Here is a 20979-nt window from a genome sequence, read left to right on the forward strand (position 1 = left end):
GCCATTTTGAATCGAAAATATGACCGATTTTTTTTTCTCCTTACCTTGCATGTGAGCCTCCGAGTCTGTCGAGCCTGGTAGCTATATGGTTTGTTATAGCGAAAGGTGTAGGAAATACAGAAACACCATGTATCACCTTTTGGAGAGATAGCTAGTTCTCGAAAGACCGTAGGAACGAAAACAACGGAGTAGTTTTGGGCAGTAACGTTACTGGTAGCAAGCTAGCTAGTTAGCTTTACAGGCAAAACAAATCGGTTTCTCCGCTGAAGCTAAGCTAAGTAAGCGATCAACTCAACACTGAGCTAGAGGTAAGTTTGTACAAAATCGAAGACATGTCGATCTCAGCTTTGCCCGTTGATTTTCTGTTCAGCCATGTTGTCAGATTTCTAACGTCTTGTCTCTTGTCATATTATCCGACGGTCATGCAATCATTGCAGTACTTGAAACTTGAGTTTTACTAGCTGGGGACATTGCGCTATAGCTAACGAGCTACTTCTCAAACGTTGTTGATCAGCTAACCTAGCTAAGATAACTAGCAAGCTGGCTATAGTTACCGGCTTCAAACGAAACCCCACCCGATTTTCTTAGCTATAAAACGAAATTATTACGCACCCCGCGAGTCGGTTGTACCAAAACTTATAAAACGTCCAACTCGCTCGCAAGACAGTAAGTTTCAGTAATAAGCTAGCTAGCTAACGATGTTTAAATATTGGCTCTCGTTTGCTAGCTAGGAACCTGGCTTAGAAAGGCCTGGTGTTCCTGGTAGAACGTATACACTTAAGATAGCTAAAGATAGAGCATATTTATATCCGTCAAATAACAGTTCTGCTCATTTATAACAATATTGCGGACCCGAACGTGTTTATTGAAGTCGAGTTGTTAAACCACTTGTACTTAAATAAGCGAATTATTGAAAAGTTCTGTCAAGATACTGTCATGTCTATTTCAACTTATGTAGCTACTAATGTTCACTAGCTCCGTTTTCATGATCAGAACCACAATATTACAGAAGTATACACATTTTAATAATACACTAACTTACTGTTGGAAATATCGCACTGAAAACGCCTATAACCACTGAACGAATTCGCGCTGGCACTTTTTAATGGCTTCTGTGAGGCATAAACATTGCAGAAAGGTCTGGTGGTCAGTTTAAGTTGCTGTATCAGTTTCCCAAGTAAGCTGTTTCTGGACAATGCCGAGTTGTACAAAACTTAGCTGCTTCTTTTGCTCTTGACTGCTGCCCCAGGTTCTTGTCATGTTATTCTTCTTGGCTTTGTTCAGGTCTGTGCCTTATGGCCTTAATTGTCTAAAGTCACCAAAGCACTGTTCTATTTTAGATTTTCTTTTCCTGTTTGGAGCTAACTAGCAACACTCAAGGCATTGCTGTTGTACTGAGCTACACATTATGTTAATATTTGCAAGCTGGACACTTCTGCTTCTGCAGTGTAAGATATCCACATAAAAGCAGGAAATTATATTTTCCCCCTTTTTGGTAAATTATTTATTCTGACATTTGGATGGTAAGTCGTGTGCCTTCTACAGTTGTGTACCACTTAGTGGGCCTTGTGTGATCTTCCATAGTGTTCCTTTCATTTGTCATCACCAGGGTATTTAATGCTTAAGGAAACATGTACCAGCTGCTCCCTTGAGTGTACCATATGTACATGAATTGTTGTGATGGTGGCTGCTTCCTTTGGCATAAATGTTGTCAGATGGTGTGACCTTTTACCCATGAGAGATTTATGATTGCTTTATTTTTGCATTAGTGTTCTGATGCACATGCCAAATTGAATAAAACCCTATAGCCTACATGTTTTACCCACTAATATATTAAAGCAGAAGACCCAGAGGAAGTGTATCTGTGTATGCGAGTGTCCATTCCAGGGTTTGCATGTTTACTGTTGGCAAGAAAAGGAGTTGTACAGTCTTCTCTGTGTGAGGAAGCTTTCTCAAATTGATTTGCTGTATAGGCCATTGCAGACTGCAGGCTTGTGATCTCTGAATTGTTTCAAACTTTAGTCCTGTATATAATCTCTTATGATGTTCATAATTTATTTTAATGTAGTTTATTTACTAATAGTTTTGTATTAATTACAATTTAGTACTGATTTAGTACAGTTTAGTGATGTTTTAATACTTGCTGTGATTGCATGCTGCACATTGACATGCCTTGAAATTTATTGTATGTTGTTTGATGCATTTCTTTTTTCCTTTTTTTCTCTCTCTCTCTTTTTCTCTCTCTTATCTGTATCTCTCTTTTCTATTTCATACCTCTGGTCCTCTCCAAGTGTCCTTCTAAGGTGTGTGTGTACTGAGGAGGCCTTGGTGAGAAGTGGACCCCATGCTGATTCATGCCAGGCCGCTCCTTGCTCTCTGCATTTTGCCACTCAAATGCCTGTCTGCCTGTGGAGGAGGTGTAATTAAGGATTCACTGATTTCATCTGCTGGTAAATCATTCTGTTCATAGAAGACATGTCATTTGCTTGTAGGATATTGAATTTATAGCAGTTCAGCTGATTGGCTGATGGAACAGTTAAATTATAATTAAACAGCCTAAACATGGCTTGCTTGCCATGACTCCCTAACTACTTTGTTTTTGCTTTCTACACTCTATATGATATGTTCTGTAATGGGTTTCTTATGTTCTGATGGATTTTTTTATTAAATGTTGTATGTTGTTATACTCAACATTTTGATAAATACTTTTCTTTAATTTTTCAGTATATACTTGACATCACAATACGTATCTCATAATGACTCTTAAGGTCCGTGATGATCTGCCTGTGATTCTGCAGGAATATTGATTGGATAGATATTTGGCTGTGTTGTATGTTGAGCACATGCCTACTAATGTTCTGGCTTTGTTTCCAGGTCTGTGCTTCCTCCTGCAGCTGACGCCGCCATGTTCTGGAAGTTTGACCTGCACACCACCTCCCACATTGACCAGCTGCTGGACCGGGAGGACGTGACTCTAAGAGAGCTGATGGAGGAGGAAGATGTGCTGCAGGAGTGTAAGGCCCAGAACCGCCGGCTCCTGCTCTTCCTTTCCCAGGACCACTGCATGCAGGAGCTGGTAAGCCTCATCACGGAGGAGCCCCCTGCTGACCTGGAGGAGAAAACGCGCTTCAAGTAAGAAGTCGTAAATGTTTATTGTACAAAGGCTTCAGTAAAACATTCTGCTAAAGCCATGTGCCTCAACCTTTTTCACGTGAATTTATACATTTAAAATTCAGATGTAACTTGAAAACAGTGGACTGTTCAGGTCAAATCTTTTAATTAAAGATCCATTTGCATTTTTAAAAAGTAGCAAATGTGACTGATTTACTCACACTATAGAACCCTTAGATTGTTTGTTCTTATATGGCTGATTTGTGGGTTTCCTGTTTTCAAAGGTAAAAAAATACTTGAAGGTTTACATAATTGTTTCACTGATTTGTCTTTAAGACCAGTGAAAATCTGCTGAGGAGAAACAAGTTTCTGTGCCAAATCTATCAATGAGGTTCACTATTATAAATTAATGGAGGACCACAGTTTTAATAAGGTTTGGCTTGGAAAACAGTAAATAAATCCTTTAACATTGTCATGCATTTGTGCACAAAATTAGAATCTACTGTAGAACCTCCTACTATGAGTTACTTAGTTTTGTTAGACTCAGTGTAATCCATTTAACAGTAGTCATTAAATTACTACAGATGAAATCAAATTGCACTATTGATAACAGTAAAACTTTAACTTTCACTACATATAGATAGCAAATGTGCAGATGCTATAGATAGGTAATAGTTGTACTACCAAAGTTGTTCCATCACATTTGGTTGTATGTGTGGGAGAGAGTGAAAATTGGGGCCAGTCGTTTCAGAAAAAAATTAATATCTAGCGCCCTTCCTCTAACCATTTCACCTTTGGAAAGTTTATGCTATATATGTTGCACACAGAGGAAAGGTCTGTTTATGCAGTGGGCCAGTGCTCATCCGTAGTGTACAGACAAGGTGGGGGAAAGGATGGCTTGATTTAACTGATTTAGGAAGCAGCCACTGTCAGACAGCTAAGTTTTAGTGGATCGAGGAGGGCATCAGCACAGCTTTCATTATGCAAACTGTAGAACTGCATTTGTTATGTGTGTTCTCAAGAGTGAATAGTTAGAAAGAAAGAGAGTAATTAATATTTAAAATCTGCAAATATTTGGTTTATAACAAGACCTTTCTCTTTTTTGGATTAAATATCTGAGAGTAGTATAAAAATAAACATTTCTGCATTTCTAAAGTGTGTTCTACCCTGTTATTTTCTCTGTTATGAAAAAAAGGTTCTTTTCTGGTAGTTTTTTGTATGAACATGACCCTTGCCCTTATGGGGTCCTTGGTGAGTGGCAATTAGACATTATGCAGAGATTTAGTGTGAAAAGGGAAAAGACCACAGAGTAGATGATTATTATTATTATTATTATTATTATTATTATTTAAATTCAAGTAGGTTGACATGTTTGTTTATTTGTTTTAATGTCACGCAGTAACTCCAAACAGTAGCACATCCAAACAGTTTATGGAATCACAGGTTCTCTGTTACAACAGAAATATGCCACAATAGGCAAATCATGTGACGTAAATAATAGAAGATACAATGACGTCGCATGTATACAAGTACTGGCAAGGAAAATACAGTTTTGGTTATTGCTAGAGACACACTGACTCAACTACTGGCCAGCGGACAGTGTCAGGTTGTGGGTGGGAGTCAATGTCCAACGGTTGACCATACTCACCACGGTGTGTTCCACATCTTTGCCTATAGTAGGTCCTGGTCAGTGCTGTTTCAAGGCATTTCACCTTCACTCAGCGTTGGCAGTCAGCCAAGAGGGAGAGTTTTCTGATTGATTGATTGATTGATTGTTTAGTCACGAAATAAGATAATATAGGCGTAAACTGTATAATGGATTGTTGCTGTTGCTGCTGCTGCTGCATTGTGGCTTGGCATACCGATCCAGTGTTATTGGGTAACGTTATGTTTTGCTGCATTGAAAAAGTTTTGTTGTGCTGACTTTATAGAGAACATGTGGGATATTTGTCATTGCCTTGATGTTACCATATGCTATTTTATGGAAGGAATGAGCTCAAGAAGCGGTGGGAGTCACTCAGAACTCAGTACACTCGTTATAAGAAGCCTGCACCGCCAGGCAGCAGGGGTTTCCTTTCGATATTGATAGACAGACTAATGCACCTCCCAGCACCAGAGTTATTTTCTACTGCGCAGGTGTAGCGTGGATGTGCATGTTGTTCATCAGCTGTTTTCTGTTTGGTGCGTTGGAGTGCAAACACAGGTGGCAAAGGGCGGCAGTGAGGTGACGGAAGGCGATCATCTGTCACTCACAGCTGGTGTTAGTTCTTCAGTGTCAGTTGGTGTCCCCTAACCTAACATGCCTCGTTTAAAGGTTGGATGCAAACGTGCAGCATTAAGTCATGTTTCTTTTTATTTTCCTGTTTGTTTGTTTTTTCTCTGAATGGCAGCTTTAAATAAACAGGAAACTCCTTTATCTGTGTCTAAAAATAGCAGTCTGAAACAATGCCTCTTTAACATAATGTGCCTGGATAACAAGAACGTATTGCACATATTTGCACAGTACAACATTCATATTTAACACATCAGAAAACTTCAGTTTCCCCTGCATTTAAGAAATAAGTCCTTTCTTAGTTCTGGATGAGGGTGTATTATCCAGCCCAGCAGCTCTTAAGAGCTCATGGGACATGTATTTTAGCTTGCTAATGATGATTCTTATAAAATATCAGGAATTGGTTCTTGATTAATGGTGGGTAACTTTTACAGTGATCATCATTTTCACATCTACTAGCTAGATTGCACTTGCAGTTTAGCTGCTATATCAATAAAGTGCAAGCCTGTTTAACCTCCAGAGGTGGTTAGCTAAATCTAATAATGTACTTGCTTGCTATTACTCTGTATTTTGTATTATAATGGTCATTAATATATTTATAGGTTGCATTTTAATGCCAGAAGTGCAGTATTATAAATTTAGACATTAAAATTTTATCAACTAACAAAATACATTGTTTTCAGAGCATTTTTGGAAAAGTGCTTTATCTGGATCTTGGAATAAGTATGGAAATTTCTGTCTGTCCAGGTTTCCAAATATCGCATGTGAACTCCTCATCTCTGACATGACCGTCATTAATGATAAGCTGGGTGGAGACGAGTCTCTCCTAGAGAAGCTCTACAGTTTCCTCGAGCGGGACCCTCCTCTCAACCCCCTGCTGGCTTCCTTCTTCAGCAAGACCATCGGGAACCTGATAGCGCGCAAAACCGAGCAGGTAGGCCCTCGTTCAACATCCTCCAAAATGTTGACCGTCTCCGTCAAGTAAATCTGTAGAGGTGTTCTTTTAGCCAGAAGTCCAAATATTGTTTGAATTCTGAGTTACATTCAACACATACAATGGAAATGTGTTTTTGTGTGTACATGTGGTGCTATGTGCATTTTTTCTATTTTTTAATATATTTATTATTCCTTTTTTCATGTGCGCACGCATTTGCTTGTGCACAAGTGCCTATCAGAGTGAAACTGTGTTTTAAAGTGTAACTATAGTTCTTGACATTAGTTAAGAGGGCATCTCAGAGTTCATATGATCAAAGGAATGTCTGATTTGAAACAGTTATTAGCATTTAAGAGCTGAATGCGTTTTAAGTGAGCCCTGCATGTACACCCCTCCAGGTGATTTCATTCCTGAGGAAAAAACACAGCTTTATCAGTCTGGTGCTGAACCACATAGATGCATCGGCAATGATGGACCTGCTCCTCCGACTCATCAGCTGTGTGGAGCCGGCCCCCCTCAGACAAGAGGTCCTCAATGTAAGGGCAATCATAAACTAGTCTATGATTACTTGTTAAAAAAGCATAATTCACTGAGCTTGCATTCACAGAGTGGGTGTAAATGGTTGGACTAATGATGGAGATGGACCTGTACAAACACTGAAATCACAATACTCTGAACCTAAGGCCTGGATGGAATATAACTTTTTTCATACACTGTGTGCACAATTGCAAGTCGTATTTCTGAAGATTCATTATTATTGTTTATTTATTTATCTATTTATTAATTATTATTATTATTATTATTATTATTATTATTGAACAACTACAGTGCTCTCTGTCAATCTAAAATGTCAATAAGCCTCACACCAGAATATTTAAGAAAGTAAAAGTAAGGTTTTGGCTTTCTTAGGAGAATATATGTGTGCATTATTATTGGGCAACTATTAGTGTACAGAATTATTATGCAACTACATGAAAAATTTAAATGTCGGTTAAAGTGAGAATAATTTCATCAGTTAAAGTGAGAATAATAAACAACTCAAAATTTACAAATAAACATTTCTCACGTAAAAAAAAAATTTGTTGACCAATGGCCAACTCTTCTTTTCAATAACAGTTATTAGCTTTCCATTCATGGAGTCTGTCAGTTTCCTAATCTGTTGACGATCAACTTTTTGTGCAGCAGCAACCACAGCCTAACAGACACTGTTCAGAGAGCTGTACTGTTTTCCTTCACTGTAAATCCCCCATATAAGAAGGGCCCACAAGTTGTCAATAGGGTTTAGGTCAGGTGAGGAAGGGAGCCATGTCACTATTCTTTCATTTTTAAGGCCTTTACTGGTTAGCCATGCAGTGGAGTACTTCGATGCATCTGATGGAGCATTGTCCTGCATAAAAATCATCTTGAAAGGTGCAGACTTTTTCCTGTACCACTGTTTGAAGAAAGTGTCTTCTAAAAACTGGCAGTAGGTTTGGGAGTAGATTTTGAGACCATGTTAAACGCAAAAAGGTCCCACTAGCTCATCAAAAGGTCCAACTAGCGAAAAGGTCCAACTAGCTCATCAACACCTTCTGGGCACTCCAGGTAGGTTGCAGTTCTGGAATAATACCAGCTTATAGCAGTACCGCACCTCCACCTTGCTGGTGTCGGAGTCAAAGTGGAGCTCTGTGCCCGTTACTGATCCAGCCACGGGCCCATCCATCTGGTCCATCAAGAGTCGCTCTTTGTGTCATCGGTCCATCAAACCTTTGAAAAATTTGTCTTCAGATATTTCTTGGCCCTGTCTTGACGTTTCACCTAATGTGTCTTGTTCAGTGGTGGTCGGGTTTCAGCCTTCCTTACCTTGGCCATGTCTCTTGAGTACTGAACACCTTGTATCTCTGGGCACTCCAGGTAGGTTGCAGTTCTGGAATATGACAGGAGAATAATGGGTCATGGTTGCTTCACATTTGATTCTTCTCAAATCTTTGGCAGTTAATTTGAGTCTTTTTTTTTTTTTTTTTTTTTTTTTTCCCCCTCAACACATTTCTTGCGACCCTGTTGACTATTTGCCACAAAACGTTTGATGGTTCTATGATCACACCCCCCATGTCTTAACAATTTTAAGAGTGCTGCATCCCTCTGAAAGATTTTTAACAATTTTCAGTGAAATCTCTTTTTTGGCCCATTTTGCCTGAGGAGAAGAAGCTGCCTAATAATTATGCACACACTGATATAGGCCACAACCTCCCTCCCTCATCACCTGATATGCTTAAATCCAATAAGCATTCAAGTTTATACAGCTTGGAGTTGGAAAATATGCATAAAAATGGTCAAAATACTCTCCTGCCTAATAATTCTGCACACAGTATACATTTCTAGAAAGAGAATTTATTTATTTGTCCTGTGTTTTTTATGATGCAGTTTATTTGTATATCTGTATTTTTAATTGATCTAGTTAATTTGGCCAATTTGTTAATGCATAATAATTATTTAAAAGCAATATAATACATGTAAATGCTTTAGGGAGTCTTCGAGAGGCATGCCCATAAGGGTGCTATGGAGTGGTAGGATTACATTTAAACATTTAAAATAAATGAAAATATGTGTATTTCACAAAATACCCATAGCATGTGAGATTGCTAAACTATCCCCGCGGTTGTAAAACATAATCTCTTGATCCAGAAATTGCGCTACAAGTCAAATAAACACTCTAAAACCACTGTAAATTAACTGAAATGTAAAAATATAGGAAATATTCCTTAATAGGTGTGTGTGTGTGTGTGTGTGTGTGTGTGTGTGTGTGTGTGTGTGTGTGTGTGTGTGTGTGTGTGTATTATATAAATATAAAGAAGGTTTGTGTGCACAACAGAAAAGTAGCGCACACTTAAAAAAAAAAAAACTACAGAAAAAAAATTATATATACGTGTGTGAGGGAGAGAGAGGGAGAATTAAGAAAATGAAATGTAACATTGACTAATTTTCCTTGGTTGATAAAATGTTTTAACCACAAGCTACTTAAAGACCTTAAAGTAGCACCACTCTGCCATTGGAAAATGTTCATTTAGCATACTTGCTACTAAGCAAGTGCAATTGTTTGGCCTTAGATTTTATATTGTATCTTATTTTGGTATATTAATTACTTTACAAATGAAATACTCCTCTGATGAACCACCATCTTAAGAATCCCTCAAAAGAATCCCCAAAATCAATGAAATGGTTGAACTGCACTAGTGTTAGAACTAGGAAGTGACTCTTTGCACTGATTAGTTGATTTTGGTCCACAACAAAATTGATCACTGTGTTTATACCTGCCCAAACCATCAAAACCAAGCAAGTAAACACACTTGGATTTGATTCGAACAGACTGCTGCGTATGTGAAAGTGTAACTAATGGTGCCTTTTTTGGCACTGCTAGGCAGATTGGAGTAAAGGGATGTCTAAGCAGCAGGCCTCTGCTTCTTCACCTGCAAGGTCTTTTATGACTGTCAGTCTTCATTGGTGACATTTTATTAGTGAGGTAATTATTCAGAAGGCTTTTATCAAACCTTTTCAATTAAATCCTGTAGCTCCCCTTTGTAGAGAAGGTAGAGCATGGTGCTAATCACACAAAGGTAATTGGCTTCATTCTTCCAAGGCACACATACTGTCTTACTAGTAGATATGTATGTCGCTCTGGATATGAGCATCTGCAAAATGCTATAACTGTAAAAGTGACTTTACATTAAGGTTGTCTCAGTGAACTGTAATCTTTAATCGTACATGGAAATTGAAGTATCTGGAATCTAAGCTTCCATATTCACTACTGACCTCGCATGTCCAGTTTTCATGTAGCCCTGTCATGCACAGTGATTACATATTACATAATGTTTTGGCAGAAGTGATTGAAACATGTACTTGCGAAGTCTTGTGAAAGCACTTCTTCCCTTTCTCCTGGATTCCCTGCTGCTTTGTTTTTGTTTGACTGCACTATAATTATAATGAACTATAACTGAACCTTTTTAAGCATCTGTGTTTAGTGTTCTTCCTTTCTAATGTATATGCTTAATGTGGCGTTCACCCAAAGCTTTAGCATGTGCTCTGTTTGCAGTGGCTGAATGAGGAACGGCTGATCCAGAGGCTGACTGAGCTCATGCACACAGGGAGAGATGAAGAGGTGAGACAAGCTGAGAGGCTGAATTCACATGATCTGCTCTTTTGATTTGCATAATGTGAATAGAAAGATTGAGTATATGTTACTCTTCTGTTTAATATGACCACAGGAACTTATTTTTACAAGGTGGGTGGGGTTTTTTATTATTATTTTTGGGGTTTATTGTTTGTTTGGATGTTTTTGTTTTGTTTTTTGGTTGTTTTTTTTTGTGTGTGTGGCTGGAACAAGGTGTTGGGTTTAATTACAGTTGATGCCAATTAGAAACTGATCAAATTAACATGAAGTGTCCTAGAGCGATATGTATTGTTGTGTATGCTGAATATGAAAAACTAATAGCCTAAATGCTTTCTGTTTTGAAGTCATTATTTTTCATTCAAGTACGTAAAAAAGGTCCCTTGTTTCCAACAGAGACAATCGAATGCGTCCCAGACTCTTTGTGACATCATCCGTCTTAGTCGAGACCAGGCCAATCAGATGCCAGAGGCCACTGAGCCGGACCCATTACTGGTAGTCCTAGAGTCGTAAGTTTGCTTGTCAGTTTTTACAGAGAAGATCTCCAGTCTGGCTCACAAGCAGCCCAGGTAGTTATGGCTATGTTTTTGGGCTCTGTTTTAATCTCAACACGAACAATAAATGTTTCCTAAAGAAAGTGTTTATTTAAAAAAAAAAAATCTTATTTACATTTTCCACTTAGCCCAAATGTAGTTGGTCAGACAGTTTATGGACAAATCTTAGATGCCCAGTGTTATGGAGTTTTCTACTGTGATCTGCCAAATGATGATCATCTTAGTGTTGGCATCTTTGTGCATGCGCGTGTGCGTATATTAATTTTTTCACAAATGACATACTTATCTGACGAAGCACCTGTTTAAAAAATAGTATTTATATTGAAAAATAGTATTTTAAGCATTTTGGAAAGTATATCTTGGAACACACCTACATTTCTTTCCCATACATAATGCTGTTTGAGGCAACTTTCAACTTGGATCAGATAGAATGTTTCTTTTAACTTTTGAAAAAGTGTATCTTAACAGCCTGGTTTGTATTTAGAGAAGAGAATGTGGCGCAGCTTTTGAAGAGCATGTTTGAGGGGGAGAAGACTGAAGCTTCTATAGTCAATGGAACTCAAGTGCTTCTTACATTACTGGAGTCGAGGAGGTCAGGGTGAGTGTAACAAGCAAAGCTAGTCCCCTTTAAACTTAACATTAGAAACCTCTCCCTTTTATATTCATGATTATCGATTCACTTTCCCTTTGATGAATCACCATCACCATTTATTTAATGTGCATCACTCATACTCATATTCATTGGAAAACGTACATTGAACTGAGGCTTCCATCTCTCGCCCTGTCTCCATTTCAGGCTGGAGGGTCTGATGGAGCTGTATTCTCAGGGATGTGAAAGGTCTTACACTGTCAGCGGCAGTATTCTCCGTGCTATTGAGCCTCATCTAAAAGACTTCCAGCAACTCTTACTGGACCCTCCGAAGGTACAGGCATGTCCTATACCACTTCCATTAACCATATTAGTTTTGAAGCAAAACCGGTCTTAGCCTTAAAGTGCATCAGCTCCATTCCTGATCTCTCCTGTGCAGAAAAGTGCAATACTCACAACCGTCGGCGTTCTGGAGCAGCCCCTGGGGAACGCCCGCCTTCATGTGGCCAGACTGGTGGCCTCCCTGCTGCAGAGCAGTGACCACAGCATCTGCCAGGAACTCTGTAGACTCAACACCATGGACCTGCTGCTGGTGAGGCATGAGTGATACTTGCATCATCGCTACATGACACAAGACCACGTTGTTGTTGCTTTTTGCTGTTTGTTTAATTCTGTGAGCTGCTGCTGCACATCATTATGTTTCTGACTTCCATGTTTGGCATAGATATTTGGTAACACAGGCTTCTTTTGGAAAGAGTTTGTGGTCTTGGTGAGGCTTAATTTTATATTAAAAAAAAAAGTTTTAAAATGACTTACTATATATATATTTTTTTCTTTCTGGTTGCAGGATTTATTCTTTAAATACACCTGGAATAACTTCTTGCACTTCCAAGTGGAGCTGTGTGTGGCATCGATTCTGAACCACTCTGCACACGCGGGTCTGCAGACTCCCGCTCTCCAGAACCACGAGGAGAACTCTGTTCCAGTTTCAGACAGCCAGACTGAGCAGGAGATTCCAGACTTGACCAGCAGCACAGACTCTGCACACACACCCATCCATGGCGCCTTGGTGGCCAATGTAATTACCACTGCATTTTGCTTTCAGCATTATGTTACTGCCATGATGGCCAAAACGTGACTGACTTAGTTAGAGTCTCATTTTGAAAGTACTTTGATAGAGTGCAGTGTTTATCTGCCCTGTCCACAGGAACTCCCAGACAGTCCACATTTTAGCTCCAGCCCTGCTCGTGGTGCGGCAGCATCAATTATTCAGTGTTCTTGATTGCTCAGCTCAACTGGGGTGTAACAGAAATGTGGACCATCTGGGGGCTGAGGGGGGTTTCCCCAGGGAGTCGGTTTCCTATTATGTTAATGCTGCTCCCCACATTTTAGTGATTTCTTGTATTGTACTGAGATTGGTGCTGTTAGTCATGTAAGTCCATGTTTATGTCCTTATACGTCCTGCAGCTCTTCCAGCAGTGCCGCTTGGTGCAAAGAATCTTGGACGCTTGGGAGGAGAACGATAAAATTCAGTATGAGTTACACAATTCTTACTGATTTATGGATGGCTATGTAGTAGGTGTCCTTGTTTTGTGCTGTTTACAATGTGATTTGCTGTGATGCTGATACCGGTAGGGCTGCTGGCGGCACCAGGAGAGGTAACATGGGTCACCTTACTAGAATTGCCAACACTGTGGTTCAGAACCTGGAGAAAGGGCAGGTCCAGTCTCAGATTAATAATCTGATAAAAGGTTGGTTTGCATTTTTACATACATACACACACAAATATATATGCGCTTTAAATTTAGTTGCAGATTTGGGTTCCACGGATTTTGAGTTATCTGTATGAGCTTTAGGAATTGTTGGTTTGTGTGTGTCTGTACAATAATGGCCCTATAAATCACTGTTACCCAAGTTTTATTTAGGGTATATTACAACTGGGTTCCTCTTGTTTACAGAGCTGCCCGAGGACTGCAGAGGGAGGTGGGAGAGTTTTGTGGGTGAAACTCTGAGGGAAACGAACAGGAAAAACACTGTGGACTTGGTATAAATACATACACACACACACACACACACACACACGCGCGCACACACACAGACACAAAGGAATGCCAATGGAAAATGGCAGTGCATTGTGAATTATTCCAGTTCTTTTATCTAGTTACAAGTTTTTTTGTTTGTTTGTTTTTTTCTTCACTAGCATTCTATATATGTGACAGATAAATGACAATTCATTGGCATTGTAGTGTCGCTTTACAACCTACATTTGTTGCAGGTAAGCACACACAACCTGCACTCCTCCAGTGAGGACGACGACTTAGAGAGTCCCTTCCCCAATGACCTGTCTATCCAACAGGTAAGCATAACTAGTCAATGATGAGCTTCATGAGCAGTGTTTCTGGCTGAAGTTTTCTGGCAGCCATGTGGAATTTGGAATGGAGTAATGCTCTCAGATCATAAAACTTAAGTTTACCACTCAAGGTTTCTTGTTAATTTTTCACTTTCACTGACAGGCATTTTCCTAAATTTTCTGTTTCACTGACAGGCATTTTCGGATTATCAGATCCAGCAGATGACTGCCAATTTTGTAGATCAGTTTGGCTTCAACGATGAGGAGTTTAGTGAGCATGATGAAAACATCAAGTAAGTTTTCTTGTGTGTTTCTTTTTTTCCCCAGAAAAAAGAAAAACTTAATTAAAAGAGCATCTTCAAGCAATTACACCTGTCATACTGTGCTGATACAGCCCCAGAGTTTGGTTTCTCTTTTGTTTTCAGTGCTACTTTTGATCGGATTGCTGAGATTAACTTCAATATTGATGCAGATGATAATAGTGTAAGTGTCTGGAGACATGTCAAATATATATTCATTTAAACCTTTTTTAATGTTAAGTTGCTACATAAAAAATAATGTCATTTTAGGCCAATGCTGCTGCTTTTGAAGCATGTTATAAAGAGAGAATACAGCAGTTTGATGACTGTGAAGAGGAGGAGGACATTTGGGAAGATAAAGCGATCAACTATGCAACTCAAGTGAAATCCCGATCTAGGTACACTATCATAATTTATGTATTTAAAAATGGGGACAAATATTTACATTTATGGCATTAAGCTGGGCAGTTTTATCTAAAGCGAATTAGTTATGACTGAATAAAACTTAGGCAATTGAGGGTTAAGGGCCATGCTCAGGGGCCCAACAGTGGCAGTGTTGCAGTGGTGGAACATGAACTGGCAACTTTCTGATTACTAGTGAAGTACCTTAACCACTGAGTTACCACTGCCCAGTAGATTTGCTCATCATGCTTTAACAAGGGCTAGCTAGTTAGTTCTTGTTACATCTTTGAGGAAAACTTATCTTGTGCCTAAAGATTTAAATCACTAATCTGGTCCGTCTGTCTCTCAGGTTTGGGGTGTCTTTGTCATCAGACAGCTCCCCTAAGGATCCTGTGAGGAATGGGCAAAGGGGCCGCGGGTCGGCCTCGGAGGAAGAGGAAGAGGAGGAAGGGGCCAGTCCGCCTTCTATACAGACACCAGGCAGCGAGAAGGCCTCATCACCACGGACTCCACAGAGTAAGCCTTCCTCCAAGCCACAGGTTTCATGGGGTTACCAGAGGTTTCTGATCCACAAAGGGGTAGTGTGTGCGTGCAGGTTTTCCTTACAAATAAGTGGAATCAGGTGTGCGGGTTGGAATGTAAACATGAATGTCAGTAAGTCTTTTGTTTCTGTATGCATGTGTCTCCATGTGTGTTAAGGTCCTGGTTGGACAGCAAGTTTCAGCGAGGCAGGGGATGGCTCCTCCTGGGGCTCTGCCCCCGAGCAGGCCAGTGAGAAGAAGGGGGATACAGTGTGGGCCACATTCACTGAGTTCCAGCCTTTCTGCAGGTAAACTTCTAAACCAGCTACTATGTCTGACCATATATTGTTATATTAGAGGTATGATGAAGACACCAGAGCCTGTTTAGAGATGTCTGATCCATATGTGTAGTTTGACATCCAGGAACTTTAGAAGTACTTGCACAGCTAATGTCCTAAACATTCTGTCTGATTCATTGAGAAAAGAAAATGCATCCATATATATTCCACAAATCCCCCCCCCCCCCAGCTCAGATTCCAGGAACTCCAAGAGCCAGTCTGAGCAGAACCAAGAGAAGAAGAGTGAGTATTCTTTCATTTGTGGTTTTCATAAAGCTTTTCAGTAAATACTTGGTTGTAAATAAAGATCCACCTCAGGTGCAGGTGAGTGGGAGCTGTGCGGCGGGCGAAAGGCTCCTCTGGTGGCCTCAGATAGCAGCTCTTCTGGAGGCTCTGACAGCGAAGAGGAAATGGGAAATGACAAGACTGAGGGCTCTCCAAGAATAGCTGCCAACCAGAAAACAGCAGCCCAGAGGTATACTGTTGTCACAGCATATGGGACAAGGCCTGTGGTGTTGCAAGTGGTAGCTCCTCAGACATAATTATTCAGAAGTGTAATGCAAAAACATTACCACATCCTACAGGCAGTGTCACTACAACTAAAACACAACAGATCCTGCTTGGGGAGGGAGATTGGTTATGGTTGCTGAATCATTCAAATCATTCAGAGAGTTTGGGGCAGTTAATGGTTTGAGTCTTGCAAGCTGACTTTTTTTATGGGTGTGTGGGGGAACTTTTAGTGAGGTGCCTATTGAGTCAATGGAAAAGCTGACCATTTGCGATGGGCCCCTGAAAGTCACAGAGTCTGCAACACCTCCAGAGGCTCAGGAACCCACAGGAGACTCGGAAAACACCACTGTGACAGAGAAGAGGTAATGAGTCACTTCTGAACTTACCAGGTGAACTTGCTCCAGTTTATCAAAAAAAAAACACACACACACTTAAATGCTGGCATGATTTACAGTAAAAACAGGCTAAACCAAAAAGAATTAACAAAGGAATCCGAATAAATAAAATAAATGTTAATTAGTTTCCTCTAAGAAGTTCATAAAAATTTGCCTTGTTTATAATTGCTCATAACAGCTTTGCTGAAAACTTTGAGAAACTTTGCTTCTTCATTCCAGTCGGATAAGCTTTCAAACACCCCAATCAACTTTTTGAAAAACGGGAAACTATAGTATAGTCACACGTCATGTATTTTGTGTTGATTCAAAACATATTTTTGAAAATATTTTTAGACACTTTCACATTTGACCTTTTGAAACCTAAAGGCATTGCTACATCCCAACAACCCTCTTCTTTCCATGATGTAATAGGCATATTTATTTAAAGCAGTATAATAATGGTAGTAAAATGATTAGTGCTGGTGCAGATATTACAAAGCTTTAAGGACATCCCAGCAAGAATTTGAAAAAATAAGGATGTATTGACATATTGCATTTGGTCATAACATCTGCAAAGTAATCTGTCATTGTCTCTAACACATCTGAGACATTCTCTTTCTTATTCCTCTCCCCCAAGAGTTGATGTACCGTCTGAAATGACGACACCCAATGGACCGATCTGAATGGACCGAGCTTTCATTGAAAAGCTAATCAACACCCCAGTTAAACCCACTCTTTGTTGCTTCCATTTTTAACCCCCAAAACCTCAGTACCACTTTTGGTGTTAAAGTAAATGATGCTGCCATGTTATTGGACCTGGATACTGCCAATCAGCACCCGCCAAAAGAAGAGGCGAGGGGCATGTAACCCCAACCAGTAACCAGAACAGTGCTCAGAGGAGTTAGTCTTTTAATCCTTTTAACTTTGTATGAAATATGCACAGTTTTAATGTAGCGGTGATCTTTTACTTACAGGATCATTAAGGATATGATTTAAAAATGCTTTTTTTCTCATTTATTTTGGTTTGGTTCCCCTCTTTTAATTCATTTTTGGAAGATGTTTTACTTACAGACTGTAGAAACAGGGATATGAAGGCCCTCATAGGAAAGCACAGGTCCTTATGTAATTATGCCTCAACAGGTCCTTACTCAAATCAAAATGTTGTTGCTTAAGAAGCACTTATGCAAGCATTCACTGTATATTTAAGCACAACTAAAGTATTATTTAAACTTTTAATTTTTAGTAGAAAGCATCCAATTGGTTCCTTGTTGAAGACAGACTGTAATCTCCCAGACTCTGTAACAGATACTTGAATGTTTTCAAGTGCTTTTGAGGCGAGTCTTTATTTCGGGTTTTGGGTCGATATTTCAACTCACAGATGGTGTCACTGCTTGTCTTCATTGTGTGCAATAATGAAATCTTAGCATTTTATTTAAATTTCAAATCACATGATAAACTAGCATTGGCAGTGGGATGTTCCAGTATAAGTTTAATCAGGATTTTCTTATTTCTTTTGCATGCAGAATATTGTAAATCAAGCATATACAACAACTCGTTTCTGCTGACATCTTTTCTAGGCCTTCTGATTGTATTCAGTGTTGTCCATGCCGTTTTTCCCCTCTCCACATCAACAAAATGATATCTGCCTAATCCTATATTATCTAATGTACTGCTTAACTAAAATATTTTGTCCCCTGATAAAGCACTTCTTTGAGGTAAATACATATGTAACCTTTGGGTCAAGTTAAAATATTTACAGTAGGTTACAATAATCGTGAAACAAGTTGCCACAGTAAATGGTCTTTCTTGAAACTTAAGCATTATGTGAATACTTCTCCCACAATATTTTAATATATGTGTATATTCCTATTTGAACATTTTATTTTCTTACCATAGGCAAGACAGTCAGAATGGTCCCAAGTACATTATACTTTCTGTAAGACCAATAAGAACAATGCTTTTGTACCATAAGAACAGACATACTAATGTTAAAGTAGTTGTTCATTTATCCTTCCTTCCTTTCAGAATCGGTCCCTAGCTCAAGTATGTCCATTTGTGTGATGATTTATTGTGGCCATCATTTGATTTAGGAACTTTGGTTTGTTTTTTGTTTTTTTTTTAATCAATTTTTTGTTCATCATATCTTTGAATTTAAGATGGTACCAAATCTGTGGGATTACAGGATAGGGATTTTGAATTATTTATTTCAAACTTAAACAAGGTTAAGTTCATGTGGAAACCTGTGCACCCTTGATGCAGTGTAACACCATTATTGTAAGCTTTTATGTTCTCTACCGCTGGCATATGAAGCCTCATTGGATTCTACTTCTTTATCTGAAATTTTCAATAGGTTTGTTTTCAAAGCCAAAAGTATGTGTTGCCTTTTCTTTAACTGTATACTGTTTAAAGAACCTTATTTTTCTCTTTAACCATTATTTTACATATTGTAGAGAGTCTAATTTATGTGATCCTCAGCAACCAAATACTGCTTTCTGTTTGTTTGTGTCTGGATTGGTTCTCTGTAGGTGTTTTTTAGACCCACATAAAATGGTCCTCTGAATATAGGGCTTACCCCATACATGGGTGCATAACAAGGTTTTCTTCTCTGAATTATAAAGCTGCAGTAAATAAGTTATGGAAATCAGTCATGCATGACCTGACAGCAGCCATTCCAGTCCTGCAGGGTGCCGAAATGTTCCTGTGCATTTTAGAGCTTTCCCTGCTTTCAGCACACCTAATTCAAATAATCAAACACTTCATGAGGTTAAATGGGATGGTGGATCAGGGGAACCACTCAAATCTGGGTATGTGCTTCAGGGCTATGACTGTTACATACAGTGATGGGTTGTTTTGTTTTGTTTTTTGTGAGTTTGTCTTCATTAAAAAACTCAATCAGAATCACTTTTTATGCTGCACCATCAGCTTTAGTGGCAAGTTAGCAAAAATGCATGTTTGGCCAGACACTGCAGTGATTTACTAAAGTTTTGTTTTAATTCAGATTTTCCATTGGTTCAGAACTTAATTACTGCAGCTTCAAGTGGCTGATAAAACCACAGACTTCCTAGATTTCTGTTTCAAGGATGCTTTATGAATATTCCAGTAGAGCATGTGTATTTTTATGGTTATAGAATGAGGGTCATAAAGCTGTGGCCCAGCGTCACAGCTTAAAAAAGCTAGTATGTTAACAGCCACAAGAGTGCATTATGCTAATAATGAATTGATGAAAAATAACAATGCATTGGAAAGGAAGAAAACATTGGTATGCTGGTTAGTAAGTAATGATGCTCATTTTTTAAAAAGGCCCCCAAATTATAATTGATTATATCCAAAATGGGGGAAAATCTACATTGACTTCTGTATAGACTGGGTCTATACATGGCATTGTTAACTATATATTTTGATAGATATTTTCAGATTTGTTTGATAGTCATGTTCAGCATTAAATTTAATAAATGTGTTATCATATTTTACTATCCATCAAACTGTCAGGCATTCAGCTAAAGATGACCTATTCCTCAAAGGGATATCAAGGAACAGGCCGTTAGCCAGTTGATGTCTGCATAAATACAGGTTCGTGAACATTCCTTCCAGTTACCTTTTAATAGGCATTTTCTTTACCAGCTGAAGTATTGCTCTCAAAATATATTGTTGCAGTATATAGTCTCAGGGAGTACCCTCCTTGATTAGCTTACATGTCAATGCTCCAAAGACATTTTTGATCAGGTTTGTCATATGCCCTCATGCAACTTTTATTTTTCTATTTCTACAAATGAGCTAAATTACAGTAGTGTATACCCTGAGCTCTGCATTGCTATGGCGCATCAGAATTTTAGTCTCACCTATGACTTTGATGACATTGGGCTCCTGATTGAATGACTAAGTTTATAAGAACATAGCGTAGTTGGTGTAAGGGCAGCTTATACACAGGATACTGGTTATACTTAAAGCTTAGGTGTGTGATCCATATGAAATTCACTTTTCTTTGTCATCATTTTTTGCCAAAAAGTTTAATTTACCTTTTATCTAGTGTATTGCAGCCAATACTTGCAATACCTCACTCGTTTCTAATTAAATTTAGCCTCTTGAAATTTCAGGGATAGAAGAACCCATCGAACAGATGCAACTTGAGTAAAAGCACTAGGGTAGAAGCAGGAAAAACATGTGCCCATATAATAAATCCATAAAAAGACAACTATTTTAATCAATGAAAAAAAAAAATTAAAATTTGTTTGCACATCATGCAACCCCATTTATATTGTGAAGCAAAAAATCAGTAGGTGAACATTTTCACGCATTAACTTGAGCACCTCATGTCCTATGAAAAATCAGAATCTGTTCAAAGCCTGCCTCAAGTATGTCTACTGCAAAATTCATTTTTTCATTGCTATACATCCCATTTTAAACTCTTTAAATGGCTGATTTGAATCAGAGGTGTTGGCAGCAGGGAACACAAACTGCACATAATTCAAGGTGATTAAGAAACACTTCAAAATGGTAGGATGCCACCATGAGTATACACCATGGGAACATAATTTAAAAATGGGCATTTCACCTAGCATAACTCGTGTTTCTTTTCTATAT

At 38.8% G+C, this 20979-nt stretch overlaps 1 protein-coding gene across 1 annotated transcript; it reads left to right on the forward strand.

The window, feature by feature from the left end:
* Nucleotides 1-6: 6 nt before the first annotated feature.
* ppp6r2a (protein phosphatase 6, regulatory subunit 2a) lies at nt 7-19863 on the forward strand. Its single transcript, XM_027014265.3, has 24 exons — nt 7-308; nt 2292-2450; nt 2875-3132; nt 6131-6317; nt 6716-6853; nt 10387-10452; nt 10858-10970; nt 11500-11613; nt 11812-11938; nt 12044-12196; nt 12452-12682; nt 13072-13136; nt 13240-13355; nt 13563-13648; nt 13880-13960; nt 14150-14247; nt 14380-14437; nt 14524-14651; nt 15005-15171; nt 15355-15484; nt 15705-15757; nt 15833-15989; nt 16255-16386; nt 17036-19863. Exons 3-24 carry the CDS (start codon nt 2906-2908, stop codon nt 17079-17081), a joined length of 2673 nt encoding a protein of 890 aa, XP_026870066.2. The 5' UTR covers nt 7-308; nt 2292-2450; nt 2875-2905; the 3' UTR covers nt 17082-19863.
* Nucleotides 19864-20979: the final 1116 nt, after the last annotated feature.

Source organism: Electrophorus electricus, chromosome 4 (genome assembly GCF_041902795.1).
Source record: "Electrophorus electricus isolate QZ-2024a chromosome 4, ASM4190279v1, whole genome shotgun sequence".
NCBI classification, from domain to species: domain Eukaryota; kingdom Metazoa; phylum Chordata; class Actinopteri; order Gymnotiformes; family Gymnotidae; genus Electrophorus; species Electrophorus electricus.